The following is a 17,722-nucleotide window of genomic DNA, read 5'->3' as shown; positions in this document are numbered from 1 at the left end:
CCCCTCCCTCTCTATATTAGATGCCCCCTCATCTACCATCGAATCTCATCTCTCATTTTCTATGCAATGACCCTCGCATCCTCGCCCGCTTCGACTGCAACAACCTTCTCTCCGGCCTTCCCTTCAATGCTAGTATCAACGGCGGCTACCCCTTTTTTCGCCGCCTCCTGCCTTGCAAATTCCAAAAGTTGATTCTCCCAGCCCGTCATGGCCTGCACGAAGAATTCCTTCTGCAGATCCCGGGAGGGCGCTTCGGCTGCTATCCCTCGACGCGTGCGTGACTCGCACGTTTCCACGAGGCTGGCGTTGTCGCCGTCGACGGGGCGGCCGTAAAGATCATCCCGGTCAGCAGAGCTGGTGAAGGTGAAGGTGCGATATTCGGTATTGCGCCATCCGGTGCCTGGGTAGGTGGGGGAAGGGCGGATATTAGTATAGTTATTGGGGCTAGGTTCCATTTGTGTAACTTTTGTTTCCCCCCCGCGCGAGAGAAAGGTTACGTATAAGCTTGTTGGTTTTGTGCTTTTTTTTTTTTTTTTTGGATGATGTGTATTTGTAGAGAGGAGCAGGAAGAGCGGGATGAAATAACTACCTTGGTATAGTGTGCTATCTTGCCAATCTTCCGTGAAATAATGTAGAAATCCCCCATGCGACACAACCACGATCTCCTTTTCCGGCCGGGCTTTTAACCAGTGCCGCGCCTCCCTGGCACGATTTGCAATTGCCTCGGCGCTCGGCGCCCATTTTCCTTTCTGCGCAATATCAGAAAAAAAGCCATATCAAATATTAGCCCCGCAATCCCCTGTTCAGCTGTTGCACCTCCGGATACCAATCCCGGCACACAGAACTAACTAGTAAATATCAGACGGCCGTAATTCGGAATTCCCCAACTCACCTTCGAATTCCAATCCTCCCCCACCAGCTCCAGATCCACCGGCATCCCATTCTCCTCCACCTCCTTGCGCAGCACCGCCAGGTCACTGCCGACATCACATGGCACGTCGCTCGTCTCCTGGATCTCCGGCAGCGCGACAATCTTCAATCCTTTGCTCTTGATTTGGTCCTCAAACGATAACAGCGCGGTGTAGAGCGTGCGCCGGAGAGGGGAGGCAACGACAAGGTCGATTCGGGAGTGGTGCGGGAATTCCGCGCTGAGGGCTCTGCATTGCGATTCGCCGTGCGGCGTCAGGAGGGGGTCGGAGAGGATGTGGTTGGCGTGGCTGAGGTTATGGTAGCCCTGGGGATCCCGGGGTCAGTTCAGCGGCTGTAGCCTGTGAGGATATTGTAACAATGGTAGCAAGGAGGAGGAGGAGGAGGAGGAGGCACGAACCTGGGCATGACGGACACAGTGAATGATAGGTGGCATTCTGGGAGGGAATTGATTTTATAATATATACAAAGAAAAAAAGAAAAGAGAAGAGAAGAGAAGAGAAGAGAAGAGAAGAAAGAGTTTTTAAGGAACTGTTAAAGGAAATGTCAGTTTCTGGTCCCGGCCATTTGGAGAGCGGGGCGGGGACGGCTACGAAGGGAAGAAACTTGCAGCGGATAGCGGTCTATATTTTCCTATATGTTCCTGTATCTAGAATGAAAGTATTGGGTAAATGAATAGAATGTAGTTATGCTATATAACAGAAGATGTCACAACAGAGTATTGAATTCAGGCACAGTAAAAAGTTTCTATAAAGTTGGAAATCTTTTATTCCTGCGAACAAACGAATGTTAGTCATACATAACTTTCCCCGTAGAGCAAACTTTGATGCTTTGGCCAGCCCCACATATGGAAAATGAATCTATTGGATAGAGCTATATGAATGGTATACGGAGAACCCATTGCTTGTTCGGAGTATTGGTTTCTGAGGGACGATTGAATTATTTGGTGAACTGCTCAGTCTCTGCTGAATTCGATAGTTTCTCGAATCTATAAAATTGACGTGCAGAGGTTATGTGAATAAGTTCTACCAGGAACATAAACCATCAATCCGATAACATTTCCCAAAGAAACATAAGCCAACACCAACCCGGGTCTATCAACCCTATGATCCTCCTTCCTCTTCCCCCTCTCTTGATGACCGTAGCCTGAAGAAGAAAAAAATAAATCAGATGCAAAAGCACGGGAAAGAGCAATGACTCTAATAAAACATAACGTCTTGGAAGGGAGGTATGTATTGCTCGCTTGCATGTCAAAAGGTATAAAAGTAAAAAACGAGGCAGTACACGGAATAGAAACCGAGAATCCAGTACAATTTCGGATCTTGCAATCAAGAGAACATGACAAGGATGAGAGGCAGTTCGTCTGAGATCGGATGCCTGGCAAAGGCCACCGTAAACTAGGCGACGCCAAAGCCTCTTGCGTTCTCAAGAGCCTTTTCCAACTTCTCTTCGAGGATGTCTCGGCTAGAGTAATCAGGCAGAAGGAGCCTGCCAAAGCATGTCAGGCTAGTGGGAAGGCGCTATACTATCGATTAGCTTTCGGCGAAGTCCAAGCACAGTGAAAAAAAAAAAAAAAAAAAAAAAGTGAGACAGAGCAGGTTAGTTACATACACTGTCTCCAGTACCATTCCTCTGGATCACGAACATGATACTTGAAATGCCGTTGACGGGTACTCGATCACTAGCCGTGACGAATTCCAGCAGCTGACGTTTCCTCGTCTGCGGGTAACCTTTCACAATGACCCAGAAGTCGCGGATGACACGGTGACCAGGCTCGAAGCCACCTTCATACCGGGTATGATGCTCAAGCTCTTCGATGTTGATCTCCTGGATCCCTTCGATGACCGTCTTCAATGCTTCCGGAGTAAATATTGATAGGGCCGTTCGGTCGAGGCAGGTGTAGAAACCGCGAGCGAATGCTTCATATTGTGGGCGGATGGATTTGTCTGTCAGCCAGAAGATGTAATCCTTGACAAATCGTTCTCGATTCGCGTTCGTGACCAAAGCGGCCTCCTGTGGAGGCGAAGGTGGTGTAGCTTTGTATGTTCTTGATGAAGAACCTTTCAGTATTCCAGAAAGCGTTCCATCCCTCTTCAATGTGGAACTTTCATCGGCACATTCACACAACATTGAGATATTATCATCGAGGGCCACCCTGGGGCTGTTTTTCCCTGACCAGGATTGTGGGCTATACGATCCACGCTTTTTCCTTTCCCAAGTTGCTCGTTCAGTGGCCGGCCATGGTTCAGTGCGGTCAACCTTTTCCATGTCGACAGAGACGAAGTTTCCAAACGCTTCAAAACTAAACTCGTAGGTCCTCATGAAGATATCACCAACATCGCCGTCATCCCATGATAGTAGGTCACTCAAACCCTTCGCAAGCTCCGGCCAGCCGACTTGGATATCATCAAGGGTCTTAACTTTCAACCCCAGCAATTTTTTGTACAACGCAACTGGGAAGTTAACCGGGAGTGTCAAACCATTATAAACAGCAAGAGACGTCAACAAGCCCAATAATTCGAATTTGTATAATGGCTCCATTGAACAAGGTTGAAACCAAGATATGCGAGTTCGCATATCCATCGTAAACATCCCGTATGATGGGTCCAATGCCTCTCCAAAAGCTACGCGGAAAAATTCTTGCTGAACACCACCATGATCAATACCTTCTTCCCCTTCATCCATACCCATTTGAACTTTAAGGGGTCGCATTAGCTCACGTCTTTCTCGTCGCCACAACTGATCGAGAGCATCGGTAAGAACATTATCACGTCTTACAACTAGGACCAGATATGTCGAGATAGACGTCTTCAATCTTGCAAGCAGACTAACATCATCATCTATCGGTATGATACTCGAGAATGCCGGTTGAGTAACATGTCGTGAGGTAGTCATTGCGGCTTCATATGATTTGGACATGTTAGAATAGTTGATAGCCCGGAAATATATGACCAGCGCGGAGGGAGGAAATAAGAAGGGATATGATAAGAGATGCACTGATTTGTTATTTTGAAGGATTCCAAGCCATTCGACAGGCATTTCTGTGGGGTCTAAACGCTCTGAGAGGAAAGCTGTATGGAAGTCTTCAGGCCGTAAACCAAGTCTAGAGCGATCTGTATACATTGATGCGAGGAGTTGTAAAGCGCCACCAGCGGCACCGGACTTGGCCATTTCAGGCTTTCCGTCCCATTCCTTCAAAAGAAGACTCCGCAACCATTCCACAGTTACCATATGGAGGTTGGTAGGACGCTCTTCATGTAAAAAAGGAGGTGGGACATGTGAAGGCTTTTCATTCGGCTTGGAGAGGTCACGCAGAGATTGTAAAATCAAACTTGTAAAGTCATGTTTCTCTTGTCGTTCAATATCATGGATGTTAGTTGTCCGAGTCTTCGAGATTTCATGGAAAGCTAACCGCGCAGAAACCGCCCGAACTAGGCGATTTAATAATCGGAGAGCGAGATCATGCTCAAACTTTTCTGAGATGGCCACTAGCGATCTCCTGGTAGATCCAGAATGCTTTCTCATCTCAGCGTCAGGTAAAACGGTACCCGAGGAGCGGACATGACGAACGACCTCCCATGTTCTCGGGTCAGTCAGAGGAATGGAGGTTGCTAAGGCTAGAAGCACGATAACTGCAATGTAAGCCGCATCGGCGTCAGAAATGTATTCTTCAGGAGAGTCAGTATTACTGGGTGAAGGAAGTCCACGTTTCGAAATTGTGCCGGACGAAGTGGACCATCGGACAGGGAGCATGCGCGGACGCGGTAAGGAAAATTCCTTCGGTGGAACAAAAAGCTTCTCAAGAGAAATCCACAAACTATGTAGTGTGGTTTCCCACGGACATATTCGATGCAGAATACGAAACGAGTCTTCTACTTGGTCGATATCCAGTGTGCTCACGTTTTCCCAATTGTTGACTTCCGACGGCGTTGAAGAGTCCTTTCGGAAGGATTGGAGAAGTTGCCGGGGACTGCTCAGAACGTAAAACACACTTTGTGCAACAAACGGGAACACCTCGCGCTGGCGAGGAGTCGCATACTGCCAATCCCAATGTTCAGAATACCCGCGAGACTCTAATTCTGACATTTCTTCATCCCACTTGTTTCTATTTTCATCATTTTCAAACATCAATTTCTCAAGTCCAGTCACTAACCGCGTTGACAGGTGGGATAGGGTCTGAATTTGCTGAGTTTTAAGTTGTTTTCCGGTGTGGGTATTTTTGCATACCGGAATTTCCGGGGGGTGAGTTGCAGATTGTGACTGTTGCATGCTGTAATCTATGGATACCCGGCTATTGTCCCGCTCGGAATTTTCCAACTTCCTCGGACCCCGGGACCCATCTCGCGAGACACGCATGTGCTGTCTTTGCTCGTGCTTGGAAGGGTTGCTCACATCACCATTTGCATTGCTATGTCTCTGTGGTCGGTGCTTTAAAGGAGGTGGCGATTGCAAGGCACGCGATGGTTGATTTGACGGAGTGTTCTGCGACGAAACCTTTCGAGCTGGTTTGCGTTCAGAGCGAATTCTGTCCTCGGTAAAGGACTTCGAAGGTTGTTTCCGGTGCTCCATTTCGCCGAGGGAAAGGCGCTTTACAGGCTGTCCAGGGATCTTTACTTCAACCGCCGTCGGTTGAGGATTAGAAGATGCAATGCTTTGCCGTCGGGGCTTAATACTCGGTTGTGAAGCGATCTGTTTTTGGCGACCATTTCGTTTTGGGTTATTTGGACGGTCTTGGATTCTCGGTGGTGCTTCTTTTTCAGGAGACTTGGATGGCAAGTTACCGTCCTCATTGGGGTCAGACTGGGTGGTATCAAAGGCTTCTGGAGATTTTCGTAATGGTAGCCATTCAACCATACGCAATGAAAGTGTGTCGAAAAGATTTTGAGTAAACGACTTCGGGTCCTTCAGTCTCAACGGCCCTTTGGCCCCTTCGCTCTGCGGAGAATCCGTTTTCTCGTTCTCATCACCTGATTTCGAAACAGCCCCATTATCCCCGGATTCCGTTTGGTGCATCCTTTCGGCAGTTGGCTTCTTTGGGGTTCCATTATCTTCCACGTTATCGGAACTTTGAAAGTCGGAGGCAAATCTGACATTTTGTTGGGATGCTTCACATGATCGTCTCCTATGTTGTCGGGTCGGGTCTCCTGAGAGGAAATCCGTGTTGATGGCTGGGATATTTCGGCACAGCCCTCGCTCCGGGTTGTCCTGACTGGCTAAATAGCATGCAACTGTACGCGCACTAAGTTCAGTAAACCTCCGAAGAGGCACATCTGAGGCTCTCTTGCGATAACTAAAACATGTAGGGGTGGTGCAAAACGGGTCCTGGCAACCGTAAAGGAGCTGGTTCTTATACCTATAACAAGTCAATAACGAGTCAGTAATGAGTCAATCGGTGATAGTGCTGCTGTCGAGGAACTATAAACAATTCTACCTTTTGACAAGGATATTGAAATCTCTCTGGCGCTTTTCCTTATTCCATGGTAGCACTCGTGCAGGATCCGTCACAGCGATAGTATTCTTGGTAAGCACATCTGGGGATCCAGCGGGGAGCTTGGATGGATGATGGAGTCCCTTGTCACTGACAGCAGTGGGTCGCCCTGGGTCCGGAGCGCTCCCAGAGCCTCCCCGCAGCCTGGTCATGGTGTGGCAGTGAGTACCATGTCCTAGTCAGAATGATAAGATCGCATGTGGCAGCAGAGGGCTGGCGCTGTTGCGGTTGTCAGGAGCAGACTCGAAGGTTGATTTCGAGAGATGCGAACGAACAACGAGGCTCTGCGTCACAGGGTGACAAAACGGCCAAGACCCTAGCGCCACAGTCAGCCGGCAATCGGCGTATTGTACTGTCACCCCGCCCAAGCACAACGTCATTACCCACGCAGCCGAGATTTATGTATTTTGCCTCTGCGTCGCTGGAAAACTTCAACCTTGATTTGAAATTCGATATCGATAGGAGGACAGCCCTCTCTCTGGAAACAAACCTACTTCCCTTAGCAAACAACTTGCGCAAAACAATTTTTCATAACAATATCCGTTACCAGAGCTTAACTACTAGTATTGTACGGTCGCTCACAAACATGCCACTCGCAGTCACTGAACACAGTGGAGCACTCGCCCCTGATGCGTCCCTGAACATTGCAGCTACACACCCGTTTACTTGCAATACATGCCAGGTTGCTTTCAGAAACAGTGATGCCCAGAGAACCCATATGCGGAGTGATTGGCAGTATGTATCCCATCCCCTTACATTCGATAACCCGACGAATATTCATTGATAGCTCTGGTGCAGTCGGTATAATCTAAAACGTCGAGTCGCATCTCTTCCCCCACTGTCTTCCGAGGTATTCACAGAGAAGGTCCTTGCCGCTCAGGCAGCCAATTCCGCAGCCGCTGCGAAAGCGGCCTTTGAAAAAGCATGCGTAGCTTGTCAGAAAACATTCTTCAGTGAGAATGCCTTCCTGAATCATATGGCTAGCCAGAAACATAGGTCGAGGGATGCACAACTGCGGAAAAACGGCGGCCTCCAGGATGAAACTGCGTCAGTGATGAGTGGAACATTTTCTCTGGGAGAGCCGATCAATGTAGGAGAGCCTATCACAGCTTCCCCTGCTACTTCCATCCAGGAATCTGCCGCGGAGGAAGAATTCTCGAAGATTGTGGACGCAATGAAAGACACTGCGATCAGTAGTGAGGATCCGTTATTGAAACGCCCATCCAGACCAACTCATTCTTCAGTTGTTGGGGATCGTCAACCGTCACCAAACGGTACTGACACCGAACATGATGAGGACTATGCGTTAACCCACTGCATGTTCTGCAACCACAATTCAGCAAGTGTGAAACTGAACGTCCTCCACATGAGGAAGTTCCACGGCATGTTCGTGCCTGAGCAAGCATACCTAATCGATGGGGAGGGGCTCTTGAAATATCTCTTTGACAAAATCACAAAGAATAACGAGTGTCTATACTGCCATAAGATCAAGACAAGCACCCCAGCGATCCAGACACACATGCGGGATAAGGGACATTGCATGATTGCGTTCAGCACCGAGGACGAGATGCTCGAAGTTGGGCAATTTTACGACTTTTCCAGCACCTATTCTGACGACGAGGACGTCGATGGATCAACATCGACAACAGAATCTCCAACTGGGGGTGCCAAGGGGGATGGTGACGACGACGACGAGGAGGGATGGGAATCGGACAGCTCGATATCATCTGTAGTCGGCGGAAATGCCTTCCATACCGAGTACGAGCTGCATCTGCCATCCGGACGAACCGCGGGACACCGCTCTCTGTTCAAATACTTCCGGCAGAATCTACGAAATTACCCAACTCCGGAGGAGCGTCTTTTACGCCAGCGGGAAATTACGGACGCGGCGCAGAATCCCGACGTCCATGACACCGACGCAAGTGCGAGGCGGAACCAGTCACTCGTTACGAGGGTGCGGGGTGGCATTGGCATGATTGGTGCGAGTGATAGCCAAAAGCGGTACGTCAAGGCGGCAGAGGTTAGAGAAAGGAGAAGTGAGCAGAATGCGAGGAAACAGTATGAGTGGGGCATCAATCGGAGGGGTAATTTCCAGAAACATTTCAGGGTAAGTTTATCCTAGATTTTTCTTCTTTTTTATGTTCTATCCGCATCACACCATTCTTTTTATTTTATTATTTTTTTTTTCCCGAGTTACTTTCTCACAGTTATCCGTGCATATACTAATGGTAACTCCAAATTGCAGGACCAGCTACTCCAGTAATCAATCTGACTAGGTGCGCACCGCTGATATTAACACATAGTCTCTTGCGAGCGTATTCCGTGCTATTATTATCTTGTTGATTTTGGCCTCTCCCACAGAGTAACATAGTTAGCCTATTTAAACAAGCCCACTACAATAGATTGCTGTAATTGAAAAAAGAAGAAGAAAAAATCGAATTGGCGCGAGTAGAATGTCCTTATCTCAAACCTAGCTTGCGAATACCACAAATACAAGCTAGTTAAACAAAAAAAAAGAAGAGAAAAACCTAGAAGGGCCACAAGCGGGGCGAGTTTACATTTTCACTTTTTCAGAAGAGCTAATCATTGATATAAAAGCCACTCCATGCTAGCAATTTTTCAGTCCAACTGGCATTCTTGCACTGCTCTCAGTGCAAAGATCAGATGGGATGGAGCGGGGAAGGGGAGTCGATTTGCAATTTGTATGTATAGCGCCCCAAACACAAATCACAGTATCTCATGATCCAGCCCCTGACTGCCAGACGGATAATATATATATACATATATATATATACTACCGTCCGTCCTTGTCGACGATCCATCTCCATACACCACTATAACAACTCCACAAATCATGGATAGATAGATAGCAAGTTTTACAAAAAGACAGACAGATTCGAATGGCTCCCATATCAGCTCAGTGAAGACCTATCATATAACCTGGACGGTTCTCAAAAATGAAAATGAAAATGAAAGAAAAAGAGAAAAGAAACTTTGACGAGGCTGAAATAAAAAAAGAATATAAATATAGATAGAATGTAAAATATAAAATACAAACACCGAAAAGATACGTTAATCATCACTCAAGCAGATGCTGCGTTTCATCGCGACTGCCTTGGTCGGTAGATTTAGAACCAGCTCCCCACCTGCGCTTTCGGCGACGTTTTTTCTTCTCACCATGAGTACCAGAACCACCATTGGCCGGCGGGGTTGCATTGCCGCTGGAAGAAGTGAGAGCCTGTGTTGTCTGTGCTTGGTCGGCGCTGGGGGAAGTCTCCACCCCGCCGTCCTCGTCGGTCGTGGCGTCGCTGCTCGTTTGGAGAATAACCTTGCGAATTCCGTTACTATCGACGATCTGCTCTGTGATGCTGCCGCTTCGAGCTGGGCCATGCCGGTGGTGTGGTTCTCTGGTCTTTTGGGCTCCTGAGTTGGCGCTGCTTGGTCGATTGCGGTGTGACCGGGTGCTGGGGGAACGAGATACTACTGCTGCTTCGTTTTTTGAAGTAGTCAGATTCCTAGAGCGGTCATGCCGCGGGCTCCCGCGGTGGGAGCTGATTTCTTCCGTCATCTCTGCGGTCGGCGATTGCGTTGTTCTCCCCATTGTGCCATAGGTTTGCACGGCCAGGACGGCATCGCTCGCGCTCTTGCCTGCTGAACGGACCTGAGATTGGGGTCGCGTTGGTACAGCACTGAGATGTTCGGATGGGCGGCTCTGGGAGACGGAAGACTGGCGATCTGAGCTGGTTACTTCACCGGGCTTAATTTTAACTGCCTGGTATCTTGTTTGTCGGGGCCGGCTGGCGAGATTAGAGGGCCCTAGGTGCTTCAAATGTTCGCGGATTTCGGGAGTTGGGCCACGCATGGTTATCGGAGAATCTACAGAGTCTGTGCTGTCAAAGGTATTGTGTTTTCGGAAATAGAATGTGGTCTGAGGAGGAGACCCGTAATCTGCTACAGAATGGCTGCGAGCGAGGGTCTCGCTGCGCGTAGGCTCTAGGTTTGTCATATTGTTATCGGACACATCGATAAGACTCCCATGTGTTGGCAGGGGCTCTGAAACAATCTGGCCTTTTGGAACGCGAGATTTGGGTGCAGGTGCCATACGACGTATAGCCTTATGTACATCAATAAAGACATCGGACTCATCGATGATTTCCCTGTCAAGTATTAGCTAGACATATCTTGGCGTCCGGGTTATTCATACATACTCTCCAATCAGCTCCTCGATGACATCCTCGAGGGTAACCACCCCTAATGCCCCGTGATCTTCACCCGGGTATTCTGAAACCAAAACCATGTGAGACTTCCCCTCCTGGAAAAAGTTGACAATGTCAAGACAGCTAGTTTCTGCGCGGGTTTCAGGGAGAGTTGCAAGTGCAAAATCCCTCACCAGTTTGCAGTCTTCTGGATCATAGGTGATAAGCATTTTCACCAATAGCATGCCAACAAAATTATGCGGCTCATCCGGAGAATGTATCGGAATTCGAGAATACCCCTGGGATAGGATTAAATCCATCATCTTCTCATCCAAAACCGTGTCGGCAGACATAGTGAAAACGTCCTCCATTGGAATCATAATGCTGCCCACTGACTTCTCTTTGAGGTCAAGAACGGCAGTAATAATAGTAACCTCATCAGAATTAAGCTGTTCTCCAGCCTGCCCCAGATTCTTGTGCAAGGTCACTAGCGTCTTCAAACCGGCTTTCTTGTATATAGTTCCGTGATCTTCGCCCAGGATTCTGTCGAGCAACTTCGCGATAGGCCACGCAACCGGCGACATGATATACATCAGGACAAGGACGCAAGGGGCCATCCACGCTCCAATGGGTAAGCCATAACGGACACAGATCGACTGGGGAACAACCTCGCCAAATATGACTACACCGAATATTAGTACTAAAACAAGAGAAGTATAGAAAAACCAGAATTATCACACACCGATGAGCGCTGTACTTCCCAATACCGCGGGCCAGCCGCCTCCTAAAGAGCGATCGAGGATAATTGGGAGCGTCTCGTTTGTGATAACATTACTAAGCAACAACGTAACCAAAACCCAGTGTTTACCACGCTTCAAAAGATTCAATACTTTTTCGGCGTGTTTCTTCTCCGCGCCTTCGCCGGAAGTTTTTATGACCTGGAGGTAGACTTCATCCTGTCGCATAGGAAAAAAACAGACGCATGAGTATCCGCGATGGCGCAAAGGATAGCAACATTAAACTTTAGAACGGGAGATGTGCCATTTATCATACCTGGCCCATAAGCGCAATTGTCAACCCGGCGAAAGCACCACCGCTAATCACCAGAGCCGCGGCCACCGAGAGATTTAGCCACAGGCCGGGATCGTCGGAAGAGTTGCCATGCCCCTGGTCGCGGAGCTGGAGGGAGCCAAGGATGGGGAAGGCGTAGGTGGTAGGGAAATGGGCGATTGCGAGAAACAGCAGTTTGCCGACCGCCAGCGCTAATGATCGTCCGGCCACATGCTGGTTCGGATACATCGACGAGACGGGCAAGCTCCAGACAACAAAACTGTACACGCGCACGTTTTAAGGACCGATGAACGCTGGATGGGTCGCAGAGACACCAATGCTCAAGGCAGCGACGAGTAGCTCAGTTCACACGACGGCGCGTACTTGGTCAACACGACTAACTAACGGAGATAAAGGCAGAAGTTGTCTGAGAACACCCAATAATCGAAACTGTCACGAGAACACAGCAGATCCAGTCTCGGTGAGGTTGACGGTTGGAACAAGACGGGGGGCGTTTGAGCTTTCACAAACAACAAAGCTTTGACAGGTCCGCGATGTAGTCATTGGCGTCTTGGCACCGGCCAGGGCTGCTTAGGTCAGCTGAAGCTTGGCGCATCTTGACAGCTGTGACGCCGAAAGTCGGATTGGAACCTTGGAAGTCTTGAACAATCCGAGGGGAGAAGTGGGATATTGAAATATAGATAGATACGCACCGGCCCATGTATGTGTTGCTGATTGTGGAGCCATAGGCTTCTTTGAGACGGCGGGTGGAATGTGGTGGAACATGAGCAGCAAGTTACTTAGTATGTCCTACTATTCATTCAATGAAAATGGAACAGAATCATTTGATGTCATGGCTGTTTTCTTAAAATAAAAACAAAAACAAATGAACGAATGGATGAATGAATGGAATGAAAGCGAAAACAAGACATGTGCTGCAACTGTCTTTTATAACGCATTTCTGAAAAAGAATAAAGTGCATACTTAGTTGTATGATGATGATGATGATACGATATCTATTAATATCGATCTCTCTTTGAACCATCCTTGAAACAACCAGAACGTCCCTCTTCCATTCATCGTGCATGGTTTCTATTGTGCAACAAAGAAGAACTCCAAGGAAACAGCCGTTTTCTCCACAAACAAACCAAATGTGTAAAAAAGGGAGCTTCTGGTGGATAAACAGCAAAAGGGCCAGAAGCAGCATGTACCTGATTTACCTTGTTTTATCTGTACAGCTTGTCATGAACAACAAGCCCAAGAAGGCCCAAAAGAAAGAAACAAAATGTTCCTCTGCTGCCTTTCACCCAGCAGCTTCTATGGACAGATAGAAGTTTGTTGTTCGGCATATCCCAGATAGAACCTCCTAGAGAAGACTCATTGTGGGCACTGGCCAAACCCCCTTCTTGTCAGTCTATATATATTCAGGGGAAATGAACCCCTTGAGTAGATAGGGAGAAAAGAAAAAGAAAAAGAAAAAGATAGATAAAAGGAATGAAATACTGGGGGTGCCCAGACCCTCCAGGGGTCTCCCCTCCCAGCCTATACTGTAGGAATTCAACATCTCTTCTTCCGTAACCATTCCGCTCTATCAAACCTCCCGCGAGCATTTGCTGTACGACGGAGCAAAGGGAAATTGCATTCACTACGAGCAACAACACTTCGGATCGGATAGCAGGGAAATCCTCATTGCCAGGCGAAAGTCATCGCTACGGGAGAGGGTCGTGTTGAATAACACAAGAACACAACACACAACATAAAAACACCCCTTTTCTCAACGATCTTCCTTGCTCTTCTTCTCCCCCTTCTCCCTTCTCCTTCTTTCTTCAAGTCTTGTAAAAGCACTCATCACCTTCTTATTCTCTATTTTCTACTTCTTCACAAGCAACATTTCTCTCACCTTTCACAGCCTAACGGCGATATCATTCTCACCTCCCTATCACCACTACCACTTCGACATCCTTACCTCTCCCCCTGACCAGCTCTCTTGAGCCACCAGACTGCTTCGCGATAGTACGGAGACGCGCCGTTAACTTTCACTTCCGTCTTCGTGACTATCAAGCAGTCGAGTGCCAGACCGCTGCGCCCCTCCGTTAATTTCAAGAGCTGGAAAAGCCAAAAAAGGGGTCAAAAGATTGAAAAATAAGAAAGAAAGAAAGTTGGTCTGGCTGACAACTTCTTTTCCCAATCCCCTCTTTTCTCGTGTTTTCCGCTCGAAGAATCGAAGAATCCTCGATTCAAAATCGATCAACGTTCCGCCAATTCTCGAGACGCAAAGGGGAACCCCGACAATGTTTCCCCTGATGTTGCTGTGCCTGGTGTTGCTTGTGGGTAGCCTCTTGGGTGGGCCCACCATCACCGCAGCGGCCGCTGCAATCGTCACAACGGTCTCGGAGAATCCGTTGCTCGTCGCTGAGTCGATTCTCGATCATACCATGACGTGCCCACTGGTCTTCAGTGCAGTCCTTTTCGTCGCGTTCGTCTTGCTCAGTTTCGTCCCCGCATGCGCCAGCGTGCATGAGAGGCTAAGTTCTATCAACGGCCCTGTCACTATCGCGAAGGCGGTAAGTATCGTTCGCGCCAGCCCAGCTGGCAAGCACATGGTGGCCGCGTGGTCACCTCTGCGGGCGACTCTCTCGCGTGCTTACTCGCAAGATGGTGCCCTGGGCGTCGCACGACTTGCGGCGAATTTGGCTGTATCTGCCTTCCGTCAGACCTGGGTGCACCGCCTGTACCGCTGGATTTCGCCCAGCGACGAAGTAGTACTTTTGGGAGTGCTATTTGTGAGTGTCATTTCTCTTCTATTCCTTCTTGCAGCTGGCGCACGAGGGCTTGCTAACTGTGCAACTAGATGCCGGTTACTTTGTATTGCGGATACGTCAATTTCGGTGCACCAGCCTGCGCCTATCTCTCTGGCCTTTTGGTCGGGATCGCCAACGATTCCGGGTTGCGTACTTCTAGTTGTGACTATGTCATAACTAGCATTTATACTCCCGTGGATTCACTCAGGCAGCAGGATACACAACTCCAGCGCTTGTATTGTTCTGGAGAACTGTCCGGATTCGACATGAGAGCCGAATGGAAAGAATGGATGGAGCACCAGCTCTATGTAGGTTTAACCGAGATAGTTAATTTTAAATTTCGTTAATGTTGTTATTCTTTGTTATTTGTTGGGTCAAGAAGCACCTAAACTGATGAGGTGCCTCAAAAATATAGTCATTGGAAATGTTCCATTTTGCACTCTTCGTGTCCTTGGTGGCGTTGGCGCTCCTCCCTACCTTCATCGTCTGGACGTTCATCAAGCTGAAGGATTTTGACTTCATCATTGTCCGGAAAGCAAGCCTGACAGCGACGGAGGTTGCAGGGAAACCAACCCCGAAGAAGGCCAAGAGGGCAAGCGATGTGAACCCCGCCAGAAGGAATGGGACAACTGGGAATCGAATGAGGGTCAGCCAGCGCTCTTCGATGATTGACCAACTAAACGGCCGGATTAGAGAACTTGAAGGACGCACCCTCGACTCTCGGTCCAGGATTTTGGCTCTTGAGGAAACAGTCCGGACCAAAGACCGAGTACTCGCCAAAATCATGAAGGACCGCGAGGAGCTGCAGCTCGTGAACTCAAAGGAGCGCTCACGACGCGAACACCTTACCGAGAAGCTGGCAAAGATTGTCAAAACGCAAGACACGCGCAGTTTAACTTCCTCCCTCCAGCTGGCGCGAGAGCAGCTGAGACAGGAAGAGATGCGAGCGGAGATTGCAGAAGACAGGTACCAGGCTCTCAGAACGCTTGCGGGTCACCTCAATTCAGAACCAAGCCTCCAAACGCACCTGCGCGATTTTGACAAGATCGCTGAGCAGTGCAATATGGACGGTATCAGTGCCTTGGCCCGCAAGGCAAGCCTGGAAGTCATGCACCAAACTCTCAAGGACAAGTTACGCTACCTGCTTAGTGAGGCAACGCCCAAGGTTTACGCGGTTCGGAACGCCAGATGCGACGAGAAGATTGCCGATATCAAAAGAACAGCCGCCCTTGAGAGGGAACTCGAGAGTGCGCGCCGCCAAATCAACTCGCCCGCAGCCGAACCTGCCAAACGTCCACGTATTGCCGCCGCGAAGGACAACCCGGTGACGAAAGCCAACGCTGAGCTTGACGCGATGAGACAACAACTTGCCAGGGTTGTTGCTGATCTTGAAACGCAACGCGGTGAGACTGCAGCTACGATTGGCCTCTTGGAAGGTGAACGTAGCGCGCACGCTCTTTCCGTCGCGGCACTCAATGAGACGCACAACACGGTCCTCATCACCCACTCGAGCCGAACGCAGGAGCTTGAGGTGGAGATCCAAGCAGCGAGAAGGCACGCCGAAGAAGTCAGAGCAGGAAAGGACAAGGAGATTGCGGACCTTCGCCAAGAACTCGAGGCCAAGAACCAGGAGATCGTGGCTCATACCCGCGAGATCCAGGAAAAGGGCCGGGTAATCGTCAAGATGGAGGGTGAGCTCCAAGAAGCCCGGCGCTCCTTTGGAGCCCTTGAGGTTGCCGCCAAGGCCCAAGAATTTCATGACGCCCAGACCCAAACACCAGTCACTGGCGCTGAGCTCGCCCAACTTCAGCAACAGCTGGTTAGTTCCGCTACTCGAGAGGAGGCTCTCAGTACTGAACTCGCCCAAGTCAATGGACTGTTACAGCAGCTGCGGCTCGAGCACGCCCAGTTTCAGGAGCAAGAACGGCAAGTGAAAGAGGGTCTGATCGCTCAGTATCAGGCAGCCTTGTCCGGTAAGGATGCCCAGTACAAGCAGCAGATCGACCATCTCCAGTCCGCGGGCCGAGCCCTCGATGCAGAGTATCAGAAACTGCGCACGAAGGTCCAAGGGCAGCAGGCAACTTCAACTGCGCTCGCGGACGCTAACGCAAAGGTGGTTGAACATCAAGCACAAATCAACCATCTGACGCAGAAACTGAGCCAAGTTACCCAGGCTCCGACAGACGATTTGACCAGACAACAGATGGAGAAGCTTCGCACGCGGGTGCAAGTTCTCGAGAAAGGTGACCGTGACAATATCGCAGACAAAATCCGGTTCACCCAACGGATCAAGAGTCTGGAGGAGGAGCTTCAGAAGGCCAAGATCGCAGTCAGCAACGCCAAAGCGGATGCGGTAAGCCCTCGCCCTGTGCGAGGCCCCAATCCATTGAGAGCAAAGGTCGACGACTTGAATAAGGCTCTGCAGTCAAAGGACGCTGAGCTAAGCGCGCAACAGGCCCAAATTGAGACTCAACGGGACAAGATCAAGTCTCAAGAGGACCGGCTTAGCTACCTTGTTTCCCTGGGCTGGATTCAAGAGGATAGCCCCAAGGGGCTGGAAGCTCCCATTCCGGAGAAGGGAGAGTTGATCAGGTCCGAAGTCGACGTCCAGAAACGGGGCGGTGAGCCACTCGAGCCACCACCAAAGAGACAAAGGACGGAGGAGTATGAGTCCTCTGCGATCCTGACCGTCCCGGCCATCTGGGCGAAGACGACCGACCTGTGAAAAGCGTGATTGAGGCCATTTATTTGGGTAAGTCGGATCGCGACTAAACTTCATCAAGCCAGTTGTCTCTGAAGAACACTGACTAATTGCTGAGTCAGATACATAGTTAAATTGAACATCATGGGAAGCGGGCGCTTCGGCTGCCTGCGAATTTTAAGGCAGCGATTTTTATGGCAAGCTTCGACAAAAACGAGTCAAAGAGTTCCTTTAATGACGTTGTAAGGGTGTTTTACGTTCAGGGAGTTGTTCACCCTGTTTTCTTTCTTCCTCAGGGTGAAGAGTTTCGCCCTGCTGGGCGGCGCGGACCCAGATATGTCGTCCCAACTCCCCACAGGAGCGAACCACGGAATTCAGCCAGCTAGAACAACTGTCTGCACCAAAATACTCAACCTGTCAACTTGCCAGTAACAAGATGACTGTCCCCTTGTACCACGTATGTTCAGTATTCAGAAAGGTTCGTTTGGGTCCAACCCTTCATGGGGCTGGTGCGACATTCAGGGGAACTCCTGATTTACGGCAGGTGGTGACGCAACCA

General features: G+C 49.4%; 4 protein-coding genes across 4 annotated transcripts; 1 reads left to right on the top strand and 3 right to left on the bottom strand.

Annotated features, from left to right (window-relative positions):
- Window positions 1-59: 59 nt before the first annotated feature.
- On the bottom strand, window positions 60-1,363 carry HCBG_06024 (phosphoglycerate mutase; the record flags this gene model as incomplete). The annotated part of the gene is made up of 4 exons (XM_045433073.1): window positions 60-400; window positions 590-749; window positions 893-1,234; window positions 1,328-1,363. 4 exons carry the CDS (start codon window positions 1,361-1,363, stop codon window positions 60-62), a joined length of 879 nt encoding a protein of 292 aa, XP_045286241.1.
- A 961-nt stretch (window positions 1,364-2,324) lies between these two features.
- HCBG_06023 (HECT domain-containing protein) lies at window positions 2,325-6,567 on the bottom strand (the record flags this gene model as incomplete). The annotated part of the gene is made up of 3 exons (XM_045433072.1): window positions 2,325-2,447; window positions 2,539-6,280; window positions 6,359-6,567. 3 exons carry the CDS (start codon window positions 6,565-6,567, stop codon window positions 2,325-2,327), a joined length of 4,074 nt encoding a protein of 1,357 aa, XP_045286240.1.
- Window positions 6,568-6,835: 268 nt separating this feature from the next.
- HCBG_06022 (zinc finger protein) lies at window positions 6,836-8,979 on the top strand (the record flags this gene model as incomplete). The annotated part of the gene is made up of 3 exons (XM_045433071.1): window positions 6,836-7,150; window positions 7,214-8,522; window positions 8,661-8,979. The coding sequence occupies 3 exons, from the start codon at window positions 7,002-7,004 to the stop codon at window positions 8,676-8,678; spliced, it is 1,476 nt and encodes a 491-aa protein (XP_045286239.1).
- Window positions 8,980-9,494: 515 nt separating this feature from the next.
- HCBG_06021 (uncharacterized protein) lies at window positions 9,495-11,910 on the bottom strand (the record flags this gene model as incomplete). Its single annotated transcript, XM_045433070.1, has 4 exons — window positions 9,495-10,572; window positions 10,624-11,311; window positions 11,354-11,567; window positions 11,665-11,910. The coding sequence occupies 4 exons, from the start codon at window positions 11,908-11,910 to the stop codon at window positions 9,495-9,497; spliced, it is 2,226 nt and encodes a 741-aa protein (XP_045286238.1).
- Window positions 11,911-17,722: the final 5,812 nt, after the last annotated feature.

The sequence above is a fragment of the Histoplasma capsulatum genome, assembly GCF_000150115.1.
Source record: "Histoplasma capsulatum G186AR genomic scaffold supercont2.8, whole genome shotgun sequence".
In the NCBI taxonomy this organism is placed as follows: domain Eukaryota; kingdom Fungi; phylum Ascomycota; class Eurotiomycetes; order Onygenales; family Ajellomycetaceae; genus Histoplasma; species Histoplasma capsulatum.
The sequence above is the reverse complement of the archived record's forward strand: the minus strand, read 5'-3'. Positions and strand labels throughout refer to the sequence as shown.